This window comes from Haliotis asinina, chromosome 2 (assembly GCF_037392515.1).
Source record: "Haliotis asinina isolate JCU_RB_2024 chromosome 2, JCU_Hal_asi_v2, whole genome shotgun sequence".
NCBI lineage: Eukaryota > Metazoa > Mollusca > Gastropoda > Lepetellida > Haliotidae > Haliotis > Haliotis asinina.
The window spans coordinates 47,129,757-47,156,746 of NC_090281.1; the positions used below are offsets into that span (position 1 = coordinate 47,129,757).

Here is a 26,990-nt window from a genome sequence, read left to right on the forward strand (position 1 = left end):
TACTCACAACATAATGATGAATCATAACGTAATCAAAGTACATGATTTAATTATCACTCGTGCCTCATCATCGACTTCACTATTTAAATTTTGGAAAAGATTTAGAAGTTTGATGCGGTATGGGACAAATAATTTTGATGTTCTATTAGTTTTGTAATGAATTATTTTGAAACGGTGGCCAGAAGGTAGACTTTCATAACATTCATTAAAAAGTGTGATGGACGCCATTGAATGGCCAGACCTTTCTTATTCACGTTTTGCTCATACTGAAATGGTAGAGGTTCGAAAAAGAAGCCGCAAATTCTGCTGGATAAATCACAATTTTGTCAAGCTTGGGTTTTTTCTCAGAAATAGGACGATTGCCATAGCAAGCATGAACGCAGAAAACTGAAGTACTATTAATGAACGGTCGGTAGAACAACGTTAAGATATTAGTGTCAACATTAAATGATCGCAATTTTCGCACAAAGAAAAGCCTCTGTTGTGCTTTCCCCATGTACACGATGTGAATTTGATTTCCATGAAAGTTTAGTATCAATGATAGTACCCAGATATTCATGCACTTCTACTGTTTCTCACTTCAGTAACAATACCGACACTAGCCTGGTGTTTCTCTTCAGGCAGAACGTTGGCCACTACCAAAGGCAACCCTGTGCCATCCAATTACAGTCCGGATATTGATCTACACCACAGCTTCAATGTTCACCTCATATGTCTTGATAGTAGTTCATACGTACACACAGTATGTCCCACACTAAATACCTTCACCATAGAGAAACGTAAATCTTGAGAAAATTAGAATTGACGTATTGAAAAATCCACACGCACTTTCCCAGTCAGCTGGACTGACTGCTGCCAGCTGGTGTTTCACGTCACACACGGGGCGGTCAGGTTATATAAGGCCACGTCCTTCCAAGGCTTCAGGCAAAACATAACACAATGAGATACTTCCTGGTGCTGGTGGCGGGTCTCCTTGCCTGGAACGTTGTGAGAGCTAACGATGAAGCACCAGAGGTGAGTGAGTGGGTGAGTGGGCGGGTGGGTTGGATGCAGGAGGGAGAGAGGGATTTTTAATGTGGATTTTTCCAACAGAGGTGACTTGGAAAACGAGTTCCTCAATAAAAGGTTTCATTCTTTTTGTGGCACAGACTGCAGAGAAGGCCGAAATTCGTCTGAAGCGCGAAGCAGGTACGTTAAAACATTGTTTACTCAAAGTTTTACAATAGAAACACATTCTTCTGTTATTAATGCGTTGTGGTGTTGTACATTATCAAAACGTGTGTTCGAGTATCTTCAGCACACTGGAATATAAATGACTTATTGGTTGATCATAGACGTTAATCTTTCAAGTAAGCAACGGTCGGCAAAAGATTTATACCTGCAAAATAATTCTCGTTTCAGGGTATACAACAGCGGCGGCCTACTCCACAACCCCTAACCCCTACAAATCATCTGGTACCAAACGGAGTCCAACTGGTATGGCGTGAGACAGCATGACATGTTTACAATTCCTATTAGCTCATGAAGCAAACGGAGATGTACAAATAAGCCTCACTACACACGACACACGATCTCCTCGCATTCTTCTTGCCGCCAACAATATGGGTCTCATTCCAGGGTACACCAAAGTGGCCTACTCTACAACTCCCTACCCACAAAAGTCATCAACAACCAAAAAGAGGTCTTGGTTTCCATGGAAGCGTAACAAGCGTCAAGCATGTAAGATTTCTCATTGACCACTGTATTGGATCTCCCGACACTTCCTGCAGTTTCAGTTGCCAGACGTCTCTGCAAGATGACAGTGGAGATTCCTATTGTCACCACCTGCTCGTCTTGATTATAACCTCACTTCCACATCTAAACACATTCTAACTGTTTCACAATGTAACCCGATTGTCTACCACAACGTAACGAAGATTGTCAATGATAAGCTCTCCCCATCAAGGCAGTTCACTATAGTGTGAAGTCGGGTATGGTGAACAATTGGGCGTGGAGAGCAATAGGGTAAGGTGAATAATCCCGTATGGTGAACAATCGAGTAAGGTAATCGTACAATAAACAATCAGGTGTTGTGACCAGTTGGATATGGTCAACAATCGGGTATGTTGAACAATCGGGTGTGTTGAACAATCGAGTGTGTTGAACAATCGAGTATGGTGAGCTGTTGTATACAGAGGACAGTCAAGCATGGTGCACAGTTTTCTGTGGTAAAAAGCTGCGTGTAGTGAAGATTCGCTTGTTGATTGTTGTGCTTGGTAATCTTCAGGCCACTGGAATATAACTGACTTCTTGCATTAACTTCCAAACCCGATAAGCATCGCACATTACAAAGTAGAGACACGTCTTTTCAAATTTCAGAACACTCAGTATTATTTGTTCTTACCACATTGTCAATGTGAGTGGTTGATCATAGATGTTATTCTTTCAAGTAAGCTTTCAACGATCGCAAGTTGCCTTGTCGGAAGAAGATCTGTACCTTCAAGCTATGTCTCGTTTCAGGGTATACAACAGCGGCGGCCTACTCCACAACCCCTAACCCCTACAAATCATCTGGTACCAAACGGAGTCCAACTGGTATGGCGTGAGACAGCATGACATGTTTACAATTCCTATTAGCTCATGAAGCAAACGGAGATGTACAAATAAGCCTCACTACACACGACACACGACACACGATCTCCTCGCATTCTTCTTTCCACTTTCTTTTCTTTTAGTGTGTAGATCATACCTACTCACCCTCGTCCTTCCAGTTCTATGCAGTAATTGTATTTCAAGTCGAATTTGCAATGTCTGTTTGTTGGACATTATTTACTTTCATTAAAGACTTCTTTTGGGTAATATAAGCTATCAACTATGACACTGGCAAACTGGTGTTCGAGACACACTTTGTTATTTAGATCCAGATGCCACCAACAATATGGGTCTCATTTCAGGGTACACCAAAGTGGCCTACTCTACAACTCCCAAACCACAAAAGTCATCAACAACCAAAAAGAGGTCTTGGTTTCCATGGAAGCGTAACAAGCGTCAAGCATGTAAGATTTCTCATTGACCACTGTATTGGATCTCCCTACACTTCCTGCAGGTTCAGTTGCCAGACGTCTCTGCAAGATGACAGTGGAGATTCCTATTGTCACCACCTGCTCGTCTTGATTATAACCTCACTTCCACATCTAAATACATTCTAACTGTTTCACAATGTAACCCGATTGTCTACCACAGCGTAACGAAGATTGTCAATGATAAGCTCTCCCCATCAAGGCAGTTCACTATAGTGTGAAGTCGGGTATGGTGAACAATTGGGCGTGGAGAGCAATAGGGTAAGGTGAACAATCCCGTATGGTGAACAATCGAGTAAGGTAATCGTACAATAAACGATCAGGTGTTGTGACCAGTCGGGTATGTTGAACAATCGGGTGTGTTGAACAATCGAGTATGGTGAGCTGTTGTATACAGAGGACAGTCAAGCATGGTGCACAGTTTTCTGTGGTAAAAAGCTGCGTGTAGTGAAGATTCGCTTGTTGATTGTTGTGCTTGGTAATCTTCAGGCCACTGGAATATAACTGACTTCTTGCATTAACTTCCAAACTCCAAACCCGATAAGCATCGCACATTACAAAGTAGAGACACGTCTTTTCAAATTTCAGAACACTCAGTATTATTTGTTCTTACCACATTGTCCATGTGAGTGGTTGATCATAGATGTTATTCTTTCAAGTAAGCTTTCAACGATCGCAAGTTGCCTTGTCGGAAGAAGATCTGTACCTACAAGCTATGTCTCGTTTCAGGGTATACAACAGCGGCGGCCTACTCCACAACCCCTAACCCCTACAAATCATCTGGTACCAAACGGAGTCCAACTGGTATGGCGTGAGACAGCATGACATGTTTACAATTCCTATTAGCTCATGAAGCAAACGGAGATGTACAAATAAGCCTCACTACACACGACACACGATCTCCTCGCATTCTTCTTTCCACTTTCTTTTCTTTTAGTGTGTAGATCATACCTACTCACCCTCGTCCTTCCAGTTCTATGCAGTAATTGTATTTCAAGTCGAATTTGCAATGTCTGTTTGTTGGACATTATTTACTTTCATTAAAGACTTCTTTTGGGTAATATAAGCTATCAACTATGACACTGGCAAACTGGTGTTCGAGACACACTTTGTTATTTAGATCCAGATGCCACCAACAACATGGGTCTCATTTCAGGGTACACCAAAGTGGCCTACTCTACAACTCCCAAACCACAAAAGTCATCAACAACCAAAAAGAGGTCTTGGTTTCCATGGAAGCGTAACAAGCGTCAAGCATGTAAGATTTCTTATTGACCACTGTATTGGATCTCCCTACACTTCCTGCAGGTTCAGTTGCCAGACGTCTCTGCAAGATGACAGTGGAGATTCCTATTGTCACCACCTGCTCGTCTTGATTATAACCTCACTTCCACATCTAAATACATTCTAACTGTTTCACAATGTAACCCGATTGTCTACCACAACGTAACGAAGATTGTCAATGATAAGCTCTCCCCATCAAGGCAGTTCACTATAGTGTGAAGTCGGGTATGGTGAACAATTGGGCGTGGAGAGCAATAGGGTAAGGTGAACAATCCCGTATGGTGAACAATCGAGTAAGGTAATCGTACAATAAACGATCAGGTGTTGTGACCAGTCGGGTATGTTGAACAATCGGGTGTGTTGAACAATCGAGTATGGTGAGCTGTTGTATACAGAGGACAGTCAAGCATGGTGCACAGTTTTCTGTGGTAAAAAGCTGCGTGTAGTGAAGATTCGCTTGTTGATTGTTGTGCTTGGTAATCTTCAGGCCACTGGAATATAACTGACTTCTTGCATTAACTTCCAAACCCGATAAGCATCGCACATTACAAAGTAGAGACACGTCTTTTCAAATTTCAGAACACTCAGTATTATTTGTTCTTACCACATTGTCAATGTGAGTGGTTGATCATAGATGTTATTCTTTCAAGTAAGCTTTCAACGATCGCAAGTTGCCTTGTCGGAAGAAGATCTGTACCTACAAGCTATGTCTCGTTTCAGGGTATACAACAGCGGCGGCCTACTCCACAACCCCTAACCCCTACAAATCATCTGGTACCAAACGGAGTCCAACTGGTATGGCGTGAGACAGCATGACATGTTTACAATTCCTATCAGCTCATGAAGCAAACGGAGATGTACAAATAAGCCTCACTACACACGACACACGATCTCCTCGCATTCTTCTTTCCACTTTCTTTTCTTTTAGTGTGTAGATCATACCTACACACCCTCGTCCTTCCAGTTCTATGCAGTAATTGCATTTCAAGTCGAATTTGCAATGTCTGTTTGTTGGACATTATTTACTTTCATTAAAGACTTCTTTTGGGTAATATAAGCTATCAACTGTGACACTGGCAAACTGGTGTTCGAGACACACTTTGTTATTTAGATCCAGATGCCGCCAACAATATGGGTCTCATTTCAGGGTACACCAAAGTGGCCTACTCTACAACTCCCTACCCACAAAAGTCATCTACAACCAAAAAGAGGTCTTGGTTTCCATGGAAGCGTAACAAGCGTCAAGCATGTAAGATTTCTCATTGACCACTGTATTGGATCTCCCTACACTTCCTGCAGGTTCAGTTGCCAGACGTCTCTGCAAGATGACAGTGGAGATTCCTATTGTCACCACCTGCTCGTCTTGATTATAACCTCACTTCCACATCTAAATACATTCTAACTGTTTCACAATGTAACCCGATTGTCTACCACAACGTAACGAAGATTGTCAATGATAAGCTCTCCCCATCAAGGCAGTTCACTATAGTGTGAAGTCGGGTATGGTGAACAATTGGGCGTGGAGAGCAATAGGGTAAGGTGAACAATCCCGTATGGTGAACAATCGAGTAAGGTAATCGTACAATAAACGATCAGGTGTTGTGACCAGTCGGGTATGTTGAACAATCGGGTGTGTTGAACAATCGAGTATGGTGAGCTGTTGTATACAGAGGACAGTCAAGCATGGTGCACAGTTTTCTGTGGTAAAAAGCTGCGTGTAGTGAAGATTCGCTTGTTGATTGTTGTGCTTGGTAATCTTCAGGCTGAACCACTGGAATATAACTGACTTCTTGCATTAACTTCCAAACCCGATAAGCATCGCACATTACAAAGTAGAGACACGTCTTTTCAAATTTCAGAACACTCAGTATTATTTGTTCTTACCACATTGTCCATGTGAGTGGTTGATCATAGATGTTATTCTTTCAAGTAAGCTTTCAACGATCGCAAGTTGCCTTGTCGGAAGAAGATCTGTACCTACAAGCTATGTCTCGTTTCAGGGTATACAACAGCGGCGGCCTACTCCACAACCCCTAACCCCTACAAATCATCTGGTACCAAACGGAGTCCAACTGGTATGGCGTGAGACAGCATGACATGTTTACAATTCCTATCAGCTCATGAAGCAAACGGAGATGTACAAATAAGCCTCACTACACACGACACACGATCTCCTCGCATTCTTCTTTCCACTTTCTTTTCTTTTAGTGTGTAGATCATACCTACTCACCCTCATCCTTCCAGTTCTATGCAGTAATTGTATTTCAAGTCGAATTTGCAATGTCTGTTTGTTGGACATTATTTACTTTCATTAAAGACTTCTTTTGGGTAATATAAGCTATCAACTGTGACACTGGCAAACTGGTGTTCGAGACACACTTTGTTATTTAGATCCAGATGCCGCCAACAATATGGGTCTCATTTCAGGGTACACCAAAGTGGCCTACTCTACAACTCCCTACCCACAAAAGTCATCTACAACCAAAAAGAGGTCTTGGTTTCCATGGAAGCGTAACAAGCGTCAAGCATGTAAGATTTCTCATTGACCACTGTATTGGATCTCCCTACACTTCCTGCAGGTTCAGTTGCCAGACGTCTCTGCAAGATGACAGTGGAGATTCCTATTGTCACCACCTGCTCGTCTTGATTATAACCTCACTTCCACATCTAAATACATTCTAACTGTTTCACAATGTAACCCGATTGTCTACCACAACGTAACGAAGATTGTCAATGATAAGCTCTCCCCATCAGTTCACTATAGTGTGAAGTCGGGTATGGTGAACAATTGGGCGTGGAGAGCAATAGGGTAAGGTGAACAATCCCGTATGGTGAACAATCGAGTAAGGTAATCGTACAATAAACGATCAGGTGTTGTGACCAGTCGGGTATGTTGAACAATCGGGTGTGTTGAACAATCGAGTATGGTGAGCTGTTGTATACAGAGGACAGTCAAGCATGGTGCACAGTTTTCTGTGGTAAAAAGCTGCGTGTAGTGAAGATTCGCTTGTTGATTGTTGTGCTTGGTAATCTTCAGGCTGAACCACTGGAATATAACTGACTTCTTGCATTAACTTCCAAACCCGATAAGCATCGCACATTACAAAGTAGAGACACGTCTTTTCAAATTTCAGAACACTCAGTATTATTTGTTCTTACCACATTGTCAATGTGAGTGGTTGATCATAGATGTTATTCTTTCAAGTAAGCTTTCAACGATCGCAAGTTGCCTTGTCGGAAGAAGATCTGTACCTACAAGCTATGTCTCGTTTCAGGGTATACAACAGCGGCGGCCTACTCCACAACCCCTAACCCCTACAAATCATCTGGTACCAAACGGAGTCCAACTGGTATGGCGTGAGACAGCATGACATGTTTACAATTCCTATCAGCTCATGAAGCAAACGGAGATGTACAAATAAGCCTCACTACACACGACACACGATCTCCTCGCATTCTTCTTTCCACTTTCTTTTCTTTTAGTGTGTAGATCATACCTACTCACCCTCGTCCTTCCAGTTCTATGCAGTAATTGTATTTCAAGTCGAATTTGCAATGTCTGTTTGTTGGACATTATTTACTTTCATTAAAGACTTCTTTTGGGTAATATAAGCTATCAACTGTGACACTGGCAAACTGGTGTTCGAGACACACTTTGTTATTTAGATCCAGATGCCACCAACAATATGGGTCTCATTTCAGGGTACACCAAAGTGGCCTACTCTACAACTCCCAACCCACAAAAGTCATCTACAACCAAAAAGAGGTCTTGGTTTCCATGGAAGCGTAACAAGCGTCAAGCATGTAAGATTTCTCATTGACCACTGTATTGGATCTCCCTACACTTCCTGCAGGTTCAGTTGCCAGACGTCTCTGCAAGATGACAGTGGAGATTCCTATTGTCACCACCTGCTCGTCTTGATTATAACCTCACTTCCACATCTAAATACATTCTAACTGTTTCACAATGTAACCCGATTGTCTACCACAACGTAACGAGGATTGTCAATGATAAGCTCTCCCTATCAAGGCAGCTGATTAAAGTGTGAGGTCGGGTATGGTGAACAAGTGGGTGTGGAGAAAAATTGGGCATGATGAACAATCGAGTCCGGAGAACAACTGATTTGGGTGAACTTTCTGCTGTGGGGGTCAGTTGCGTATGGTGAACTAAGTCGGGGTGGAGAGCGATTGTTTATGATGAACAATTACGTATGATGAACAATCGGGTGTGGCGAAGTGCCGGGTACAGTGAATAGGCAGGTGTGATGGACACTCGGCTATGGTGGACAATCGGGTACAGTGAACAGTTGGGTATGGTGAGCAATGGGACACAGAGGACGGTCTATGATGGTTAACATGCTACCGCCCCTCCCCTCCCCTAACTCTCCTCCAATTCTGAACCTCCCCATCCCAATCCCTACCGCCGCTCCCCCTCTCAGCCATATCCCCCTTTTCCCTACCACCCCTACCTTTCTCAACTCCCCCTCCCCTTCCCTACCGCTCTCCCCCCCCCCCCTTCCTTCTTAACTACCCTTCCCCTTGCCGACCGCCCCCTCCCTTTCCGCATCGCCTCTCCCCCACTCAACAGCCGTTTCCCCATCCTGTCGCCCCTTCCCTACCACTCTTTCCCCTTTTGAACCGCCACTCCCCTTCCCGCTTTCGTCTGAAACACCAATACATTCCTACATTTCTATTCCGAGAAGTACCAATCTTCCGGTAGTGTACTGTTTGTTGTACTCCGGCGACAAATTGACACACGTTCTTGTTCACGCAGATTACACAGCTCCCAACCAGTATGTGACAACCACATATCCGGACTACCAAACAACGGGCTACCAGTACATGACAACCACATATCCGGACTACCAAACAACGGGCTACCAGTACATGACAACCACATATCCGGACTACCAAACAACGGGCTACCAGTACATGACAACCACATATCCGGACTACCAAACAACGGGCTACCAGTACATGACAACCACATATCCGGACTACCAAACAACGGGCTACCAGTACATGACAACCACATATCCGGACTACCAAACAACGGGCTACCAGTCCATGACAACCACATATCCGGACTATCAAACAACGGGCAACATGTTGTACACTGACGATGGTTCAAGTGATCAAGGTAATGTTTCATTTCTTCAAACTGAATCTCTTTGTGAAGCGAACAGCATTCTCCCGATACTATGTACGACGGTGTTACTTTCACGCAGATTCTTGCCGAGGTTTGGTTACATTTATATGCTGTTCGTCTCGAAGTCCAGGTACTTTCGAGGTTTCACCTATCTCAGTCTTCCCTGTGTATTGGGAACTTAGTGCAGTGTGTAAGCTCACATCTTAAGCGGGGACAATGTTACAAGTAAGGCGTTGTAAAGTGGCTACCAATGGTTACAGCGGGGACAATGCAACTAACCAAGGCCTTGTAAAGGGACCATCTATATTGACAGTGTAACTTAACACGGTCTTGTAAAGGGGGACCACCTATAGTTACAGCGGGGACATGGGTCCTACTATGGATACAACGGGGACATGTAACTGAATATGGCGTTGTAATGTGTCAAACTATGATTCCAGCAGAGACGGTGTACCAGCTGGTCAGCCTGGGACAGTCTCTGCTGCAGGAGGCCCAGGGCGCCTTAACTGATGCTGTAGCAGCTGAGGACATTATGAAGCAACTGGAGGACACACTGCTTTGAATACACAGGGCGACTTTGTACTCACAACACGAAGTAAGGAAGACCCTCCTTCTCATATGTAGGTCGATTGTGGTAAAAAAAACATGAACAACATATTTCCAAATAATGCTCTTAACAACTTTTTCACGTAAGCTTTGCAAAAATGAGAAAGTGTACCAATAACGTCAAATTTGAGTCTCTGGATACTATGGTCATAATCCTGGCGAGAGCCGAATAGGAAACTTTTCAAGTGAGATGTTGGACCTTGCCTGTGAACTGAATTAGTTTGGTCTCCGGATCCATGGACTCATGTCTCCTGACCTTCTTCCACAATGATCTTTCTCGTTAACATTTGATCCCTTCGTGGGAATGACCTCCCCACATGTACTTGAGACGCTGAGGTGCCACATGATTGGCGCAAACAAACCATAATCTCTGCTTTCTATCGCGAGGTGAGCTATTTAGTAACTTCTCCTAATCCTTTATGGACACAAGTCTGCTTTCTGTTGGAGGTGTTTAATAACTTTTCCAAATGCTTGATGAACAAAAAACCTGATGTCTGTCGTGAGCTGCAGCACAACTATAACTTAGACAGAAACAACTGTCACAGCTTAGGAACTGCGACATGATAGTACTTACTGTCACACATTCCTTATGATGTCGGTGAAACATTTTGAACACCCACAGTGAATCATATTCTTCTTTTTTTTTTACAGAATTTTGGACTGGGCGATCACGTTCCTTTAAGAAGATACAAATTTGTTCTGTGTGACTGATAATAAACGCGTTCACTGCCAAAATGTGTGTTTATACAACCTTGGTTTTCGTTTTAAAACTGCCCATGTAGAACTGCTCGCCAGAACGGACCAACGTTTGCATCGCGTGAACGCATCATGATATACGTACGGCTGTGAAGTGCGTACGCAAGTGAATTAAAGGTTGAGGACGATGGAAAACGATAGATTTGTGTATTAGCGTTAATCTATTGTAGGTTTGTAGGTTCGGAACTGCAGTCCTAGACAATAAGCATTACGTGTTTGCTCTTTCGTTCAACTTTCTTCATGTCTTCACACACAAGAAAATTATGTTTAGCTCCTTATAAAAGGCAAGAGATTCGCATAAATTTATCTAGTTTCCATTTACCTGTAAATTTAGATAAACACTGCAAATATAAGTGCCACTGCCCAACATTTCCTCGAAACATTTCCAAATCGGCAGAGATGAGTGATCATACCTGAAGCTCAAACTCAAATTCTTTATTCTCTAGAAACCGCCATGGGTAGATGACAGTATTTAGGATTTACTTAAAGCAATATAACACCTATGTGATGGCGGCATGAACAGACGACAAAGAATATATCTTCCATATATTACATCCACTTCGTGACAAGCAGTGACGCTGTGGGACTATTCTAAGATGAAAAACAGACAAAAAGGAGGACCAACATTTGCAGGTTTGAATCAATTCGAATCTCCGGAAAAGGAGGTCAGTACTCTTCTTTCTTTTCATAGTAGGCCTGATGGATCGTAGACCCATCACACGGTTATCACCATGTAATACCGTGGAATTGCAGAGGACTGGGACAAATACATTTAGGATTAGCAATTATTGTCACACGACTTGCTTACAGAAGTGAGTTTAGTCTTGCACTGCTTTTAGCAATATTTCGGCAACACCACAGTGGGATACAGTGAGAAATGGGCTTCAAACAAAGTACCCATCTGGGGAATAGGGTCTTTGGCGTTACCTGCGAACGTTTTAACCACTAGGCTACCCCACATACCCTTTGCTTAAAGGAGATATACTTAAAGGGGCACTGATGCGGAGCATTTTCCGTGGACTGGTGTAAACTTTTGTTATTGTTTTTCTCCCGTGAGTACCCGGATGATATCCCAGAATTCGTGACTGGTTCGTGACCTCTGTTGCGCAGTCCGTAAGCGCTATTGATAGTTTAATTATAGACAGATCAACTGAGGTGAAGTCAATTGTACTTCATTACAAATGTATTATGAAAACAAATGAAACACTTTGAAGGTTAATCATCTGCCAGTGGTAGAAATGGTAAAAAACTATTAGGACGGAAAAATAACGAAGCCAATGTACGTCTCTATATTTTGTCTCATAACCCTAATTAGTTTATTGTCATATTTGTATGATTCTGAAAATTAATAAAAGAACACACGATTTGCCTATACTCATAGTAAATTTCTAACATAACAGCAACATTTATACATTGTATAGATTGCCAATGTGGATCCTATTTCACATACATACGCGATCTAGTGTGTGTTTTCTGTCATACAGATTCTGCTGAATGCTACAACAAATAAATTAAAACAAAATGCAAACAATGAACGTAAAACAGACTAATTTTATAGCAACAGTGTCAGGCAACTACCTTGTTCAGGAATGTATCCATCAATATCCACGTAAAAGAAATCGTATTCCATTCATCTGCAGCTGGTAAATAATCCTGCTCTGTGTCGCGTGTCTTACAACTGTCTCATTTGCGAAAAAGTAACACATCGTTTCACGTCTTTCGTTGGTGAAAACTAGATAAACCTCTCATTGGTCTCCCAAAATAGCACACCTGGCAACTAATTGTATGATGTCCACTATTCTAAGTAATTTAGTTGACCAATATTGAGCAACCAATCAATCAACGCAAGAGTGGTTAATTCTTTGAAGGGAGGATGTTGTTTTTGCACTCACACTTTACGACAGGGTGTAGTCATCTACACACACTGCCTTTTGACAAATCCGCTAGAAGAACAAAAGTAATTAATCAATCAGTGTGTTATCGGTTAATCCTTTGATCGATGTTTGTTTTTGTAACTCAGGTGATAAACCCTCTTGCATCACTTACATGCACATATTACATAACATACAATACATTTGCCATTACAGACCTTAATTTATACTGTTGAGTATTTACTCCAGACAGGAGAAATGCCAAATGGGAACCTTTGTTGAGTAACCGAAGTGGTGTTGCTACTAATTATACCTGTTATAAATTCATGAATTGACCATCATGAGAATGATGACAAATAACACGTGTAGGTTTACACCATCAAACGCAAGTTACAGCAAGGAAGATGTAATCTCTGTGTCGCATGCAGCCTGAAAACACTTATGGGCCGAAACTGTTTTGAGGATACCAACGGAATTTCGTTACATAAGGAATACACACAGGCATTTGCTGTGTACTTTGGTAAATAAGTGAAATAAGTTTTTTTTACGTAAGACAATTTTCAGATTTCTCTACCAAAGCCCAGGTCATCGTTTTTTTGTTTACGAATTCAAATAAATCAACTGTGTGTTTTATTATCATAAATAATAAACCATTGTAGCTACCATAGCTACCAAAATTTACGTATGCTATTTGCTATCACAGCTCAACCAACACTCAAAACTACCTAAATATAAAGCTTTGCAATCTTCCGTACTGAAACAAATGGGTTGCTACGTGCCTGTAGACATCATATTTTCATGTAACATGATTAAATATCGAGGTTAAAAACACAGAAATAGTAAGTATACCATCCAAGCATCCGAAAAGAACTACACTGCTGGGATATATGGTTACGATCAAACAAGGAATACCATGGATATTTTTAAACAAATGGCATGTGATGGGCATCCGGCCTCCTGACTGTTTAAGTGAAGAAATTTTTCTAATATGGACAGGAGCCCAGTTCCTTTGTCCGTCACGGTCGAAGGAGTGGGCGCTGACCAATTTGCGGTCTGCTTTCGTAATTAGACCGTTGGCGAGAAGCATTATTCGCTCCGCATCAGTGCCCCTTTAAGATATAGAGGTGAATTCAAAAGGAGACAGAATGATTCCTATTTCTCCCACTGATATCCTTTCCCTACAGCCTTTAGTTCCTGGCATCGTACAGCTTATTTTTACATTGTATTGTGCTGTGTGCCGATATATGATTGCAGGCAAGTTAAAATGTAAAACTGGGACTTTCTCGCTGTCTTGCTGCCCTCTACTGACAGATCTTATATACTTAATGGACGGTGGTGTATAGAGCTTGGGTCACAAAAAGAGCAACACTGGGTTGGAAGAGTCCTTGGATAGGGTGACCATGTTTGGTAGCTTGGCTCCTGCGAGTTTCTAGGAATTCAGTTTCGTCTCACCATGGTCTCACCTTATGCAAGTGAGTTTGTTCAAAATTGCCGCTGTTCATCCAGCAGAAACTGAGCACCTTGCGGAAGAAAGTCATGTGACTATAACCCTCTACCACCAAACAGACCCGGGGTTACAAAAATCAGACCGTTTGGGTGCTTCAGACATGCATTCTGCATGAAGCAATGGACATGATAGATAGACTACTATTACCATCTACCATACTGGTACTATCCTGGTCATAATATGGCAATAACATTGCTGAAGTGACAATAAATTTCAACATGCCAATCCTACTTAGCACATGGCAAGTCAGAACTTCATACAGGAAATGAAGAATTATTTATTTAAAAGTTAATTACTGGAAAAACAAAGTACAATTGTAGAAAAATGACAATTAAATGCAACAACGAAGATAAGTGTAGAGGATTAACGCCTACCATGCCTTCTGCACAACATGTGTTTCCAACACATAAAACATTACCATCATGAGAGAGAAATATATATATACATATTTGTTAGAAAAATGGGTCAACAATAAATATTATAAGACAATTTAACATAATATGAATGTCATCAACATCATTCTCAAGAAACAGTTGTCATTGAACATACAAATGCTACCAGTTCATCGCACATTCGTCAAGTACCTTTAACAAATCAAACTGAAAATCAAACCATAGGTTTGGGAAACTCATTTCATCCACTGTAAAAATGTCGTGTAATTTCCTTTAGATTTAACTAATCCTTTGAGTGAATGAGTGAGCTTAGTTTTACACTGCTTTTAGCATTATTCCAGCCATATCATAGAGGGGAACACCAGAAATGGGCTTCACACTTGTACCCATATAAGGAATTGAACCTGGATCTTCGGCATGGCAAGTGAGCAATTAAATCACTAGGCTACCCTACTGCCCCTAACCTTTGAGAAACCTGCAGGTCAAACTACAGAGTTGTCCAAAACCCCTAATCTCTGGTTATGAAAGGACCACTAGATCTTGAAGATCTTGAACTGAAGCTGGTTACCACTGTTCTGGTTCAGCAGCTGGTGTAAGTGTGAGCCACATAAGTCAATGATTCATTGCATCACTTATCAGTGAGTGTGGTTATATGATACTTTTTGCAATATTCCAGCTACATCATGGCAGGGACACCAGAAATGGGCTTCACACATTGCACCCATGTAGGGAATCAAACCCTGGTCTTAAGAGTGATGAGCGAACGCTCTGATCACTAGGCTACCCCACCATCCACCCACTAATCAGGTAATGATGACATGAATGACTGAATCAAACTCTCCAATGTATTGAATCACTCTGCTGTGAAGGTTGCACTTGAATACTACAATATGACCGTGGCAAACCAGAGGTTAATGGAATGACAACTCCCAGTGCTATTGTTGGGTGACCCTCTATCAACCACGTCACACGACATACACACCTCATCCAATTTTTTATCAGTACTTCTACCTGGGCTCACTCTTACATTCAGACTCCTTACAGAGGACAGACACCCAATCAAAACAGCTAATTAGGCCCTATACACAGGAACAGAAGCACATTGTACCCCCCACTCATTCAGAAAACAGTCATATATCTCGCAAAAAATACACATACAAATAGATTTTATCAAGTACTAAGCATTATTTTCTAGACAGAAAGAGTTATTTCCACTTATTTACAAAGAATTTTTAATTGTATAATCACATACAACACCTAGGTAGAAATGGATGAGACGTTTTTGTTATCACCATGCAAAACGTTAGGCTTCAAAAAAGTCTGTGTTGACCTTGTTAAAAAAATGACAATGTCGCTGGTTACACAAATTTCATGTCTAAATAATTGACATGACACACACCTGGGGAGAGTATTTACTGACATGCAAAGAGTTTTGTGTATGAGATATTATTCTGATAAAATTAAATGCGTCGATTGCTCGACTAGGCTTTATGATACATCTAGACACTGTAGCTGAAGAAACAAACTGCAACACTGTCTGTATGCAGAGATGCCAACCATGAAGTTACAGAAAATGCAGTCTTTTCTGGGTGAAAGCCAGATCCAAGCACTGAAGGTGCAAGTTGAGGATGAGCGTGGATTCGGACATGTATTTGTTTCAACATCATTGTCAATAACATGCAAAATACAGAATCAAGACCCAAAGATTGCAAGCTATGCTTCCAAACACTTTTACCAGTGTCAACTCAATTAAATATTTAATGGTGACATCTTAGTGGTTGGCATCTTTGTATGTGTACACAGACTAATCACTAACCATTACATAAACATCTCAAGCTGTCTGACAACCAAATCATGTCTCCAGTCAACATAGGTTTGTGGGGATTATTTTTCCACCTTGTTGTACTTTAGCATGGCAGTAACTGTCTAGACAGCCGACACGAGCAGAGAGTGAGCGTTTGCTTCACTGAGGTTCTCCATGCTTGGGCCAGCATGGAGCTCACTCTGGGGTCCACATCGGATGGACAGGTCTGGACCCTGTGCTCCCTGGCTCCCGTGAACTCGGTCCCGGTCTGGTCCACATCTGTTTGCTGGGTTAGGGCCTTGAGCAGGTGTGTATTCAGATCTGCCATTTAAAATAAACTGAATCAGTGACAGTGACCAAAGGTTATGATATGACTCAATGAAATTCTGTTCGTAGCATATATGTTCTGCATGTAACCTTAAAATTGGATGTAAGTGGGTTGTAGGTAGTGTGACAAACATCTAATAATGCTTGTTCTTTGTTAAAATACTCCTCAGCATCTCAGTTTAGGAGTCTTGATAAATGGTGGTTATCATGAACAATGACCTTCACCTTTGAAGTGCAATGACATTGCCACCATTCCATCTTTCTCAGGTTTTCCTAACATTTGGGGTACAGGTCCAGAGATGACATTGCCACAGTTTCCTGTTTCTCCAGTTTCCTAACATCTGAGGCAATGGTCCAGAGATGACATTGCCAACATCTCCCCATTTCTCCTGGGGAAATGGTCCAAATATGACATTGCCACCCTTTCCTTTCACTCCAGTTTCCCTAACATCCCTAAACAATGCTCCAGAGATGACACTGTCACCAACTGTCAGTTACCATAAAAGATCATTCTTATACTTGAGGTCAAGATGTACTCTGGAACCTTTCAAATCCCTGTGCCCCACTTACAACAGTAGTGTCTTGTCTGGGCCATTCCTCAGATCTGGGTTGGGCCCATGGGCCACTGTTTTGTACACAGACTCATTCCTCCTGGGCTGGGATGTGACCACCCTTCTGGCTGGTGACTTCACGTGTGTTGCAGTGGGCCGAACACGATGTCTGCTGATGATCAACACATATGGAAAGCTTATTACTGAGTTATCCAAAGTAATCTAAAGTACTTCACATCAACACACCATGAGGTGTCATAACTTGACAATACCGGTAGTAATGTCATATATCAGAGAGTTGTTTCAATTCCATTGAAAGTAGGTGGTCATTTGATATGTACAAGGATACAGACAATGACAGGTAATATGTCCGAACCAAGTTCATGGAAAATCCAACTACCAGAAATTCCATGACACAATATATCTCTGCAGGTCTGATTCTACTGACCTATTCATGTTGGTAAAGGCTGTTCTTGGAGGAGGTTTTACTGAACATATTTCTAGTAATTGACCATGAGCATATCCTAATGCTTTTTGTATGGGGCACTTTAACAATCCACAACACTGCCCAGCTCATATGAACCTTCTATTATGAGTCATACTCAGTTCTCTGAGGTCTGCGTTGTCCAAAAGCTCCAGTCTGGCAGTTTTTTCTTATAGAATTTCAGTAATTACGGATTTGACAAGCAGGGATTGCCTGACCTTGAAGGCAATATTCCACCCCTGTCTGCAGCAAGAGTCAGTAAATATTCCCAAACTGGAATCACAAATTTCACATTTCATGTTTTCAATAAATAGTGATATGGCTTAGCACATATATGGCTTTGCTTTGTTTCTCCCTGACTAATTTGTTCAAAATAACATTTTGTTCCACAATTTCATGTGCAACACAACTAGGGTTTACAGCTACACAGGGTTAAAGGACAAGGGTGATGAGAAGGGCACACATTTCACCTTACCTACTAGGGGCTTTGCCAACTGGTATTTTTCACCCACACTTAATGCTAAGAATCATTTTATGTATACAAACAGGATCTGCTCATGTTCAGGGACTCCTTTCACAAAGAACCTTTTCTGAAGCTAACCTTAAGTCCCATTCTTTCACACTGCACTAATGTAACCTTGGTGACTTACATTCACCTCGGTGCTTTGTGAAAGGAGGTCCAGGAATACTTCAGTCATATGGTATTTCAATTATCATGATCATCATACAGAAAATGTTTTACATAAACTTCTATATCTGTAGTGAGTGAGTGAGTTTTAGGCCACATTCAGCAATATTCCAGCTATATGGACGCAGTCTGTAAGTAATCGAGTCTGGACCAGACAATCCAGTGATCAACAATATGAGCATCAATCTACATAAATGGGATACGATTAGATGTGTCAACCAAGTCAGTGAGTCTGACCACCTGGATCCTTTAGTTGCCTCTTACAACAAGCATGGGTTACTGAAGATCAATTCTAGCCTGGATATTCATGGGTCATATACATCTAAATAATATGGGATTGAAATAAAGATTGAGTGACAACATGACACCCATCAATATACAGCTAATCTGGGTAGCATGTAGGCAGGGATTGGGAAAGGCAGGGGCCATGGTCCATTTTGCACATAAGAATGAAAAATGGCCAAATAAAATTTTGAAGTTTACTGTTGATACAAGGGCAGTGGCCCATTCTAAATTCAGAAAATGGCTAATAATCCTGAAAATGGCCCATTGTCAAAGTTCTCTTTCCTAATCCTTGTGTAGGTACAACAGTTTTACAATATCCATCTGATTGAGAAGGGTACCTGGACAACACACAGATGCATGTGTGTAACATAACACATGACACACAACACAACTGCAAATCACAGTTTACATGGCACAAGTGGCACATGTATGTTGTAAGCATCAAACTTATGACTATCTAAGATGAAGCCCAAACTAAAATAACCACAACATACTTAACGACAGGAGTGTATAACACATGCAGTACATCTGTTTCTGAAGTTTGTTGTCTGAGAAACTAAGTGGGTAGGTGAAGTGCAAGGGTGGATGACTGGGTGGTTGGTTCAGCTGTGATATGGATAGGTGGGCAGATGATGTTGATGTGGGTGGGTCGGTGAGTGGTGGGTGAATGAGTTTGATGTGGGTGTTCAAGGTGCCTGGATAGTTGGTTGAGTTATGACACAGATAAGTGGGTGGATGAGTGTTGATAAGTGTCTATGAGGTGCCTGGGTGGCTGGTTGATCTGTGAAACTGATAAGGTGGGTGTTGAGAGCTGATGTGGGTGGTTGAGATGCCTGGGTGGGTGCTTGAACTGTGACATGGATAAGTGGGTGGATGAATGTTGACGTGGTTGGTCAATTGGGTGGGTGCTTGAGCTGTGACATGGATAAGTGGGTGGATGAGAGCTGATGCGGCTGGTCAAAGCGCCTAGGTGGATGACTGGATAGATGACTGAGCTGACATTAATAAGTGGATGGATGTGTGTGGATGTGCGTGGTAAAGGTGCATGGGTTGGTGACTGGGTAGGTGGTTGAACTGTGACATGGACAAGTGGGTTTATGAGTGAAGAGTGATGTGCTTCTAAGTCAAACAGATTTGTGGAAACTATAAAGCTGTAACATTATGCAGACTCCCAGACTGGTGGTCTCTAACCTGCCAGTATTTCAAAGGAGAAGACAGGAAATAATTATAACCGTGGAACAGGTATACCTTGAGAAGGACATTTCTGAAAAAGTTCTAAATTCCTTTTTGATACATGTTAATAAAGCATTTCAACATCAAGTCATTCTCACCAAAGTCAAGCTGAAGTATGCGCTACTAGCAATCTTAGTCTTACAGATGTGCTGAACACAGGAAAGTTTGTTGGTGAGAATTTTTGTTTTTAAAATACCTGTGGACCAAGAATTACTAGTGTGGACCCACTCTGTGCAGGACAACATTGACACCAGCTAGCAGTGTTTTATCTGTGTGATGTGATTGGTCAGTCTAATGTACAAGATACCACATTGATACCAGCATGCAGTGTTCTACCTGTGTAACCTGTGATGTGATTGGTCAGCCTAATCCAGAAGGTACCACATTGACACCAACATGCAGTGTTCTACCTGTGTAAGCTGTGATGTGATTGTTCAGCCTAATCTACAAGATACCACATTGACACCAACATGCAGTGTTCTACCTGTGTAAGCTGTGATGTGATTGGTCAGCATCAGGGACACTGTCCTTGGCATCACGCAGACAACAAGAGGTTGCGAGGTGATTGAGCATGTCATTGGTGGTAGTTAAAAGCTGCTCACTCATCCTAGAGATTAGGGGTCAAGAAGGTCAGAGGTCAGGTTGGTCAGAGGTCATGAAGGTCAGAGGATAGAATTCAGAATGTGAAGTTGCTATGACATTAAAAATCATTACAACAATACAGTTTGGATATTTTCTTCTCAGCAGTCAGCAATGTTCCAGCTATAGACATTTGAGCATGGCAAACCAGTGGTCAACTGTAGGAGCAATGTTGTATGATGGCACAGCACAGCCAGGTGATACAAAATAACCTTTCTATATTCTGCTTTATTGATAAACCATTATTCTCATTCACATTGACCTGACAAGTATGCTGGAGAACAATACGGTAGTTGACTCAGGTATGTAGAAGGGCCGATATGTCTACAGAGCAACAGAAGAAGGAGCCCAGAAACTTTTCACTGTTCAATTTACATGATGTCATGCAAGATGGATAAACAAAAGTTAAAGGATAACAGTGGTTACAGCGACAATGAATGATATCAACAGAATATTCGCAGTATATAATCCAAAACTAGTTGTTTTCAGATTCTGATATGTTTGTAGCCTTGAAATCTATATATTAATACATATATGGTGATACCAAAATTTGTTGCTGTGATAAGACACAGCTTCTTGTCTGCATGTTGTGCATGAAACATTTTGTCCAAAAACTTAGCCCCACAGAGGGATGTCTGCATTATAGAGGGATGACTGGATTATAGAGGGATGTCTGGATTATAGAGGGATGTCTGCATTATAGAGGGATGACTGGATTATAGAGGGATGTCTGGATTATAGAGGGATGTCTGCATTATAGAGGGATGTCTGGATTATAGATAGGTGCACACTATACTATACTATATACTATACTAGAGAACATGTAATAGTTGAACTACATAGACCCTGGCCTCAAGTATGATGATCAGAAATCAATCCCCAAGTCAATACTTGAGATTAGGAAATATAATTAAATGGTACTGATTGTCAAATATATATTTGTCAAAGAGCATCTACAAGATTGTTCAGCAAATTGTTTCATAGGCCCATATAAATCTACTATTCTATACTGAAAAACAAGAATTGCCTACAGCAGGCTGATCTATGGTAGCTTACAACAGATTGCACAGATCTTCGCTGGCCTACAACAGATAGCACTGATCATTGCTAGCCTACAAAAGACTGCACATCTACTAGTCTACTAAGGATTTCACAGACATTCCACAATCTCCAAAAGATTTTATTGACATTATACAAATCTACGACACATTTGATGGATAATATGCTATTCTTCAACAGATTGCATATCTTTACTAGTCCACAGCCAGTGTCTATTCTAGAACTGAAAATCTAGATTTGTCACCCCCTTACAAAAAAAGGAGGGGAGATTTGGAAAATGTAGGGGGCAATACCTGTATTACTGTCTTTCAAAATAGTGTGGATGTACGAAAGTTATTGCAACCACCACCAGTGAAACTATTGCTCATTTTATTTTGGCTACCATAGTCACATATCATAGCACCAAGCTCATTTTGAGAGAGCCATGTTTTTCTGAAAAGCACTTTGTTTGGGGTTTTTTTAGATTTGGAGGGACCAGGGTCAGTCTCGGGGTTTTACTTGCATTTCGATTCTCACATCTCCTTAACAGATGTATCGGTCTGGGGAGGCATGGCGGACACTGTTGCTTTCTCAGTGTTTTTTTTGCGCAAAAAAGACACTTATTTTCATTCTTTTGCGTGGCATTATTCAAGCCAAATTAAGACAAACTGTTGTAAATAAGAATTACGTATTCATTTGTAGTCTGCAACTTCAAGTGATCATGTTCTCTGATTTCGAAAATGAAGCTAAAACAAACTGATGTTCTAAAAAAGATCGACGAAACTGTGTTTTGCAAGTGCTGTACACAAGCACTATGTTTAGAGTTCATAGTCAATTAATTAATTAATCAAATCATAACTCCATCGAAAAATGTTATCTATTTTCATACTGATATGACTGGAATTTCATTTCCCCAGTGCCAATAGTGGTTTTAACCAAGGGAGGTTACTCTGTTTTGTTTACATGATGTCACTCAAACTTGAATCTGTGGCCGACTCCGATTTAAAAAGTCATTCCTTGTCAATATAAAGCTTTTTTTCGAATGTTTTTTGAAAGGTCGTTAGGAAGCAAATTACTATGCGTGACAGTTCGCGCTCTGTTGTTTTTATGAGGCGCGATTTGATCATTATTAGCGTGAATCATGCAATCGCACGTCCTAGAATAGACACTGCACAGCAGGTTTCATTTCTACTATACTAGTCAACTATATACTGATCAGATTTTCTACTTGTCCACAACAGCCAGTCAAGTTAAAAAGCAATTTTATACTCCTTCGTCTAGAGCACAAAGGTCATTGGCATGACGAGATTCCACCTCTGGGTAATGAAATCATCTCCGCTTCCGTCATGACATGATCTCACCCCTGGCTCATGGCACGATCCCCTCCCTGGATCCAGACATGATTCCATCCCTGGGTCTTGATGTGATCCTACCCCTGGGTCGTGATCTGATAACCCCCCTGGGTCCTCATGTGATACCCCCCTCAGTTATGACGTGATACCACTTGTGTTGTGATGTGAACCCACCTCATGGTTCCGGGTCATGACATGATACCCCTCTGGATCATGAAATATCCCCTTCTCAGTTATGATGTGATCTCACCCCTGTGTCATGATGTGATCCTACCTCAAGGTCATGATGAATTAACACCCTGGATCATGACATGATCCCACGCTACACATTGTGAAGAGACAAAGGCTGACCTTGGATGCAGCTTCTATGACAAGGAAGACTATGTTGCTACTACTAGTGCCACACAGAAACCATATCTCAACAAAATCACTTCAGGGGGACAAAACAAGGCAAAATGGAATCTACTGACAAAACACAAGCAATGTTGGGAGAATGGATGTAACACTTATCTCACCACTGTTTACGCACCCTTACTAAGTAGGAGATGCTAAATCCAGACATTTTTCCAAGGAATGTTTGTGTGGTACAGAAGACTGCTAAATTACCTCTGAACTCTGATATACCTCTGAATTATCTGTCTATGTACGTCTGTGCATGATAGCGTCCTTAAAGGGATTGACTTCAGGACAATGTCCCTTGCTGCCATGTTGTGTGCACTGAACCACGAGGCCAGCTCACAGGACAGCCAAAACCACAATCACCACCAACAGTGTTGTTGTCTTTGTTGTTGTACTTATCCATGTGATTCTCATACCCCTTTAACTTGAAAAGCAGTGGTACCAATGTTGCAATCAAGCTACACTTACTTTGTGACTTGCTTCGCCTTCTGTTGCTGTGCTGTGGGCGTGACACGTCTGTCCTGGGATGATCCTCGTGTACTAAGGGGGGTTGTCTCACGGCTGGAGGATGCATGGCCTGACCTACAAATGACAGTTCGCACTAGTAAACGGACAGAAATGAATGTGTGACTAACAGCTGTCAAGTCAGATCCTGCATGAATTTGTCCAAACCACACCATGGCCTGGTATGAGTAGGTGGAGTTACGCAATGTGTGGGTTCATTGGTTAGATCTCCTGTTGGTTGCGCTCATAAAGCAAGTCAAGCACATAACAACATATCAAGCATAATCGAGACGAAATGCTCTTAGTTGCTCGCTTCAAAGGAATAGATGAAAACAACAAACACATCAAACAACATAATACGTAACCAAACCATTCTCACATACACAACATCCAATACAACAAAAGATACTGATATTGATGAAGAATTGCACTGGGACCAATTTAATACTGCCCTTAGACCAACAGAATAGTGCACGGAGACCAATGAAATAGTGAACTGGGACCAATGAATACAGTGGACTGGGACCAACTAAATAGTGCACTGGGACCAATGAATACAGTGGACTGGGACCAACGAAATAGTGCACTGGGACCAATGAATATACAGGACTGGGACCATCTATATAATGCACTGAGACCAACTGAATAGTGCATTGAAACCAATGAATATAGTGGACTGGGACCAACTATATAGTGAACTGGGACCAATGAATACAGAGGACTGGGACCAACTAAATAGTGCACTGGGACCAATGAATACAGTGGACTGGGACCAACTGATTAGTGAACTCGGACCAATGAATATAGTTGACTGGGACCAACTAAATAGTGAACTGGGACCAACTGAATAGTGCACTGAGACCAATGAATATAGTGACCGGGACCAACTGAACAGTGTATTGACACCAATGAATACAGTGGACTGGGCCCAACTGAATAGTGAACTGGGACCAATGAATTTTGCAATTTGACTAACTATATACACAGATATACAAATATATACCTATCCACATCTATCTATCTGTCTGTCTGTCTGTCTCTCTGTCTATCTGTCTATCTTACCAACTCACACATAAATGTTGTTTTCTGCTTGACTGAGTGCTTGTCTAATATTTTCAATGTACCCCGCTTACATGTGAGTGACATTTCTATGCTACAAAATGTTTTGTACCCATGCTTCAAACAATTCAATATTAAAACCATTAATATTAAGGTGTTTGGTAAGATTAAGGTTATCACTGGTGCCTTCTGACTCTGGGAACATAAACAAATATCGAATGTACAGCAACCAATGTTACCCTCAGGACCAGTGAATAAAGTATAATATACACTGTCTATCTATGAATGTCCTTCGATTGACAGTCTTACCCTTGAATCTGGGTCCTTCCTTCGCTGGTTGTTGGACGTTCAGAAGAAAACGCCACAGGGTCAAGGTTCGTCTCAGATGCCATGGTGACAGGAGCAGTATTTGAGGCTGACTGACTTCCTTGTGAGCTGGCACTGGCGGAAGCTGGAACACAGTGAACATGGGGTGAGTGAATGAGTTCAGATTTACTCTGCACTCAGCAATATGCCCGTTACATGGCAGCAGTCTGTGAATAATTTAGTTTGAACCAGACAATAATCCATTGATCAACACTATCATCATCGACAATGGACACAAAACACACAGTGAGATTTCTCACTGTCCCAATAAACTGCAGAGGTCCATAAACTATGGAGGTTCGTAACAGACTTGGAACATTGGGTGAGATTTCTTAATGTCTCAATAAACTACGGAGGTTCGTAACAGACTTGGAACATTGGGTGAAATTTCCTACTGTCTCGATAAACTACGGAGGCCCAGTTTCAGTTTCACAACAGTAACAGTTTCACAAGCATAAAACAAACAGAACCAAACACTTTTTGAATTGACATCCACAGAGAAAACTGTGGATAATCAAAGAGGTTTCCATGTTCTGTTTTTCATACACTCTACATGACACGCCACATATTTTGGTTAGGTTGCTGTTTCCATCTTTGGATACTCACCTCGTTGACCAGAGGATTGGTTTTTGGAGCTGAAAAATAACAAAAAATGCTTACATGTAACATTGCAGGATATCCAGATGGCCCTCATGTTGACACAAAATACATGTCATATCACACAAATGAGTGGGTTTAGTTTCATGCTGCTCTCAGCAAAATTCAAGCAATATCACAGCTAGGGACACCAGAACTAGACTCCACACTTAGTACCCATGTGGCGAATCAAACCCGAAACTTCGGCATGACGAGCAAATACTTTATTTACTGGGCTACCCTAAGACCCCTTCACATCACACAATATCCTGTTCACAAAGTGATCTTATTTTCACACCAAGTGGTTATTCCACGGAGGTTTTTCCAGTCCATGGAGGTTATTCCAGTCACATCTTCCTATTAAACATCTTTTCTAATACGGCCATAATCCCGGTTTCTTGTAAAAGTTCCTAGCGACCAAAAATCAGCACACAAATTATCTCTCTTCTTTGTATGAATCAGATCACGTTACATTGACTTAGATCCAATAAGGCGACCGCTATGGAGTTAGTTGATCTGTTAGTTGTGAAGGATAGATTCGGTATTTCATGCTTAACTGAAAAGCAGAAACACATTTTTGTTCATGTGACACTTGTGACATTTAATTGCTAGCATGTCAACGTCAACAAGTAGGATGGATACGCCTTTGATCCGCCACATGACTGGGTTCTGTCTAGATGAAACATTTGCACATCATGATGATGAAGAGGTTATAGTTTTCCCTAAGCATATGGCAATTATCAAATCTGTGCCAAAGGTCACCTTTGAAACAACGTCAATAATAGCACAACTACACTGGATTGCAACCAATCACGAATCCAGAACACTCACACCATGAAAGGGCCATATTAGAACAGAGGTCACGTAGGAAGATACGACAAGAGTAAACTCTGTGAGAAGAGAATAGGTTCAAACCACCTGATATTTTGCTGTTTTTGTTCCAACGGATTCTAATATCAGTCAGATGTAATGACATACTCATTATGCACAGTGATGAAACT

The 26,990-nt window shown here is 41.5% G+C and overlaps 2 protein-coding genes across 8 annotated transcripts in view; one reads left to right on the plus strand and one right to left on the minus strand.

Annotated features, from left to right (window-relative positions):
• Positions 1–939: 939 nt before the first annotated feature.
• Positions 940–10,054, plus strand: LOC137271847 (uncharacterized). The gene is made up of 11 exons (XM_067804240.1): positions 940–1,014; positions 1,149–1,188; positions 1,402–1,476; positions 2,500–2,574; positions 2,934–3,035; positions 3,789–3,863; positions 5,064–5,138; positions 6,344–6,418; positions 7,619–7,693; positions 9,118–9,483; positions 9,933–10,054. Exons 1-11 carry the CDS (start codon positions 940–942, stop codon positions 10,052–10,054), a joined length of 1,155 nt encoding a protein of 384 aa, XP_067660341.1.
• Positions 10,055–14,491: 4,437 nt separating this feature from the next.
• LOC137273826 (uncharacterized) overlaps positions 14,492–26,990 on the minus strand; it is a 36,123-nt gene continuing 23,624 nt past the window's right edge. For 2 of the 7 annotated variants that reach the window (XM_067806693.1, XM_067806694.1), the window contains exons 8-13: positions 25,960–25,988; positions 25,297–25,438; positions 23,893–24,006; positions 20,481–20,603; positions 17,326–17,478; positions 14,492–16,749 (exon numbers count right to left, since the gene is read on the minus strand). In XM_067806693.1, the coding sequence (XP_067662794.1) occupies positions 16,551–16,749; positions 17,326–17,478; positions 20,481–20,603; positions 23,893–24,006; positions 25,297–25,438; positions 25,960–25,988 (760 nt within the window). In that variant the 3' untranslated portion in view covers positions 14,492–16,550. The remainder of the gene's footprint in view (positions 16,750–17,325; positions 17,479–20,480; positions 20,604–23,892; positions 24,007–25,296; positions 25,439–25,959; positions 25,989–26,990) is intronic. The other 5 variants (XM_067806696.1, XM_067806698.1, XM_067806697.1 and 2 more) reach the window with 3 other exon arrangements.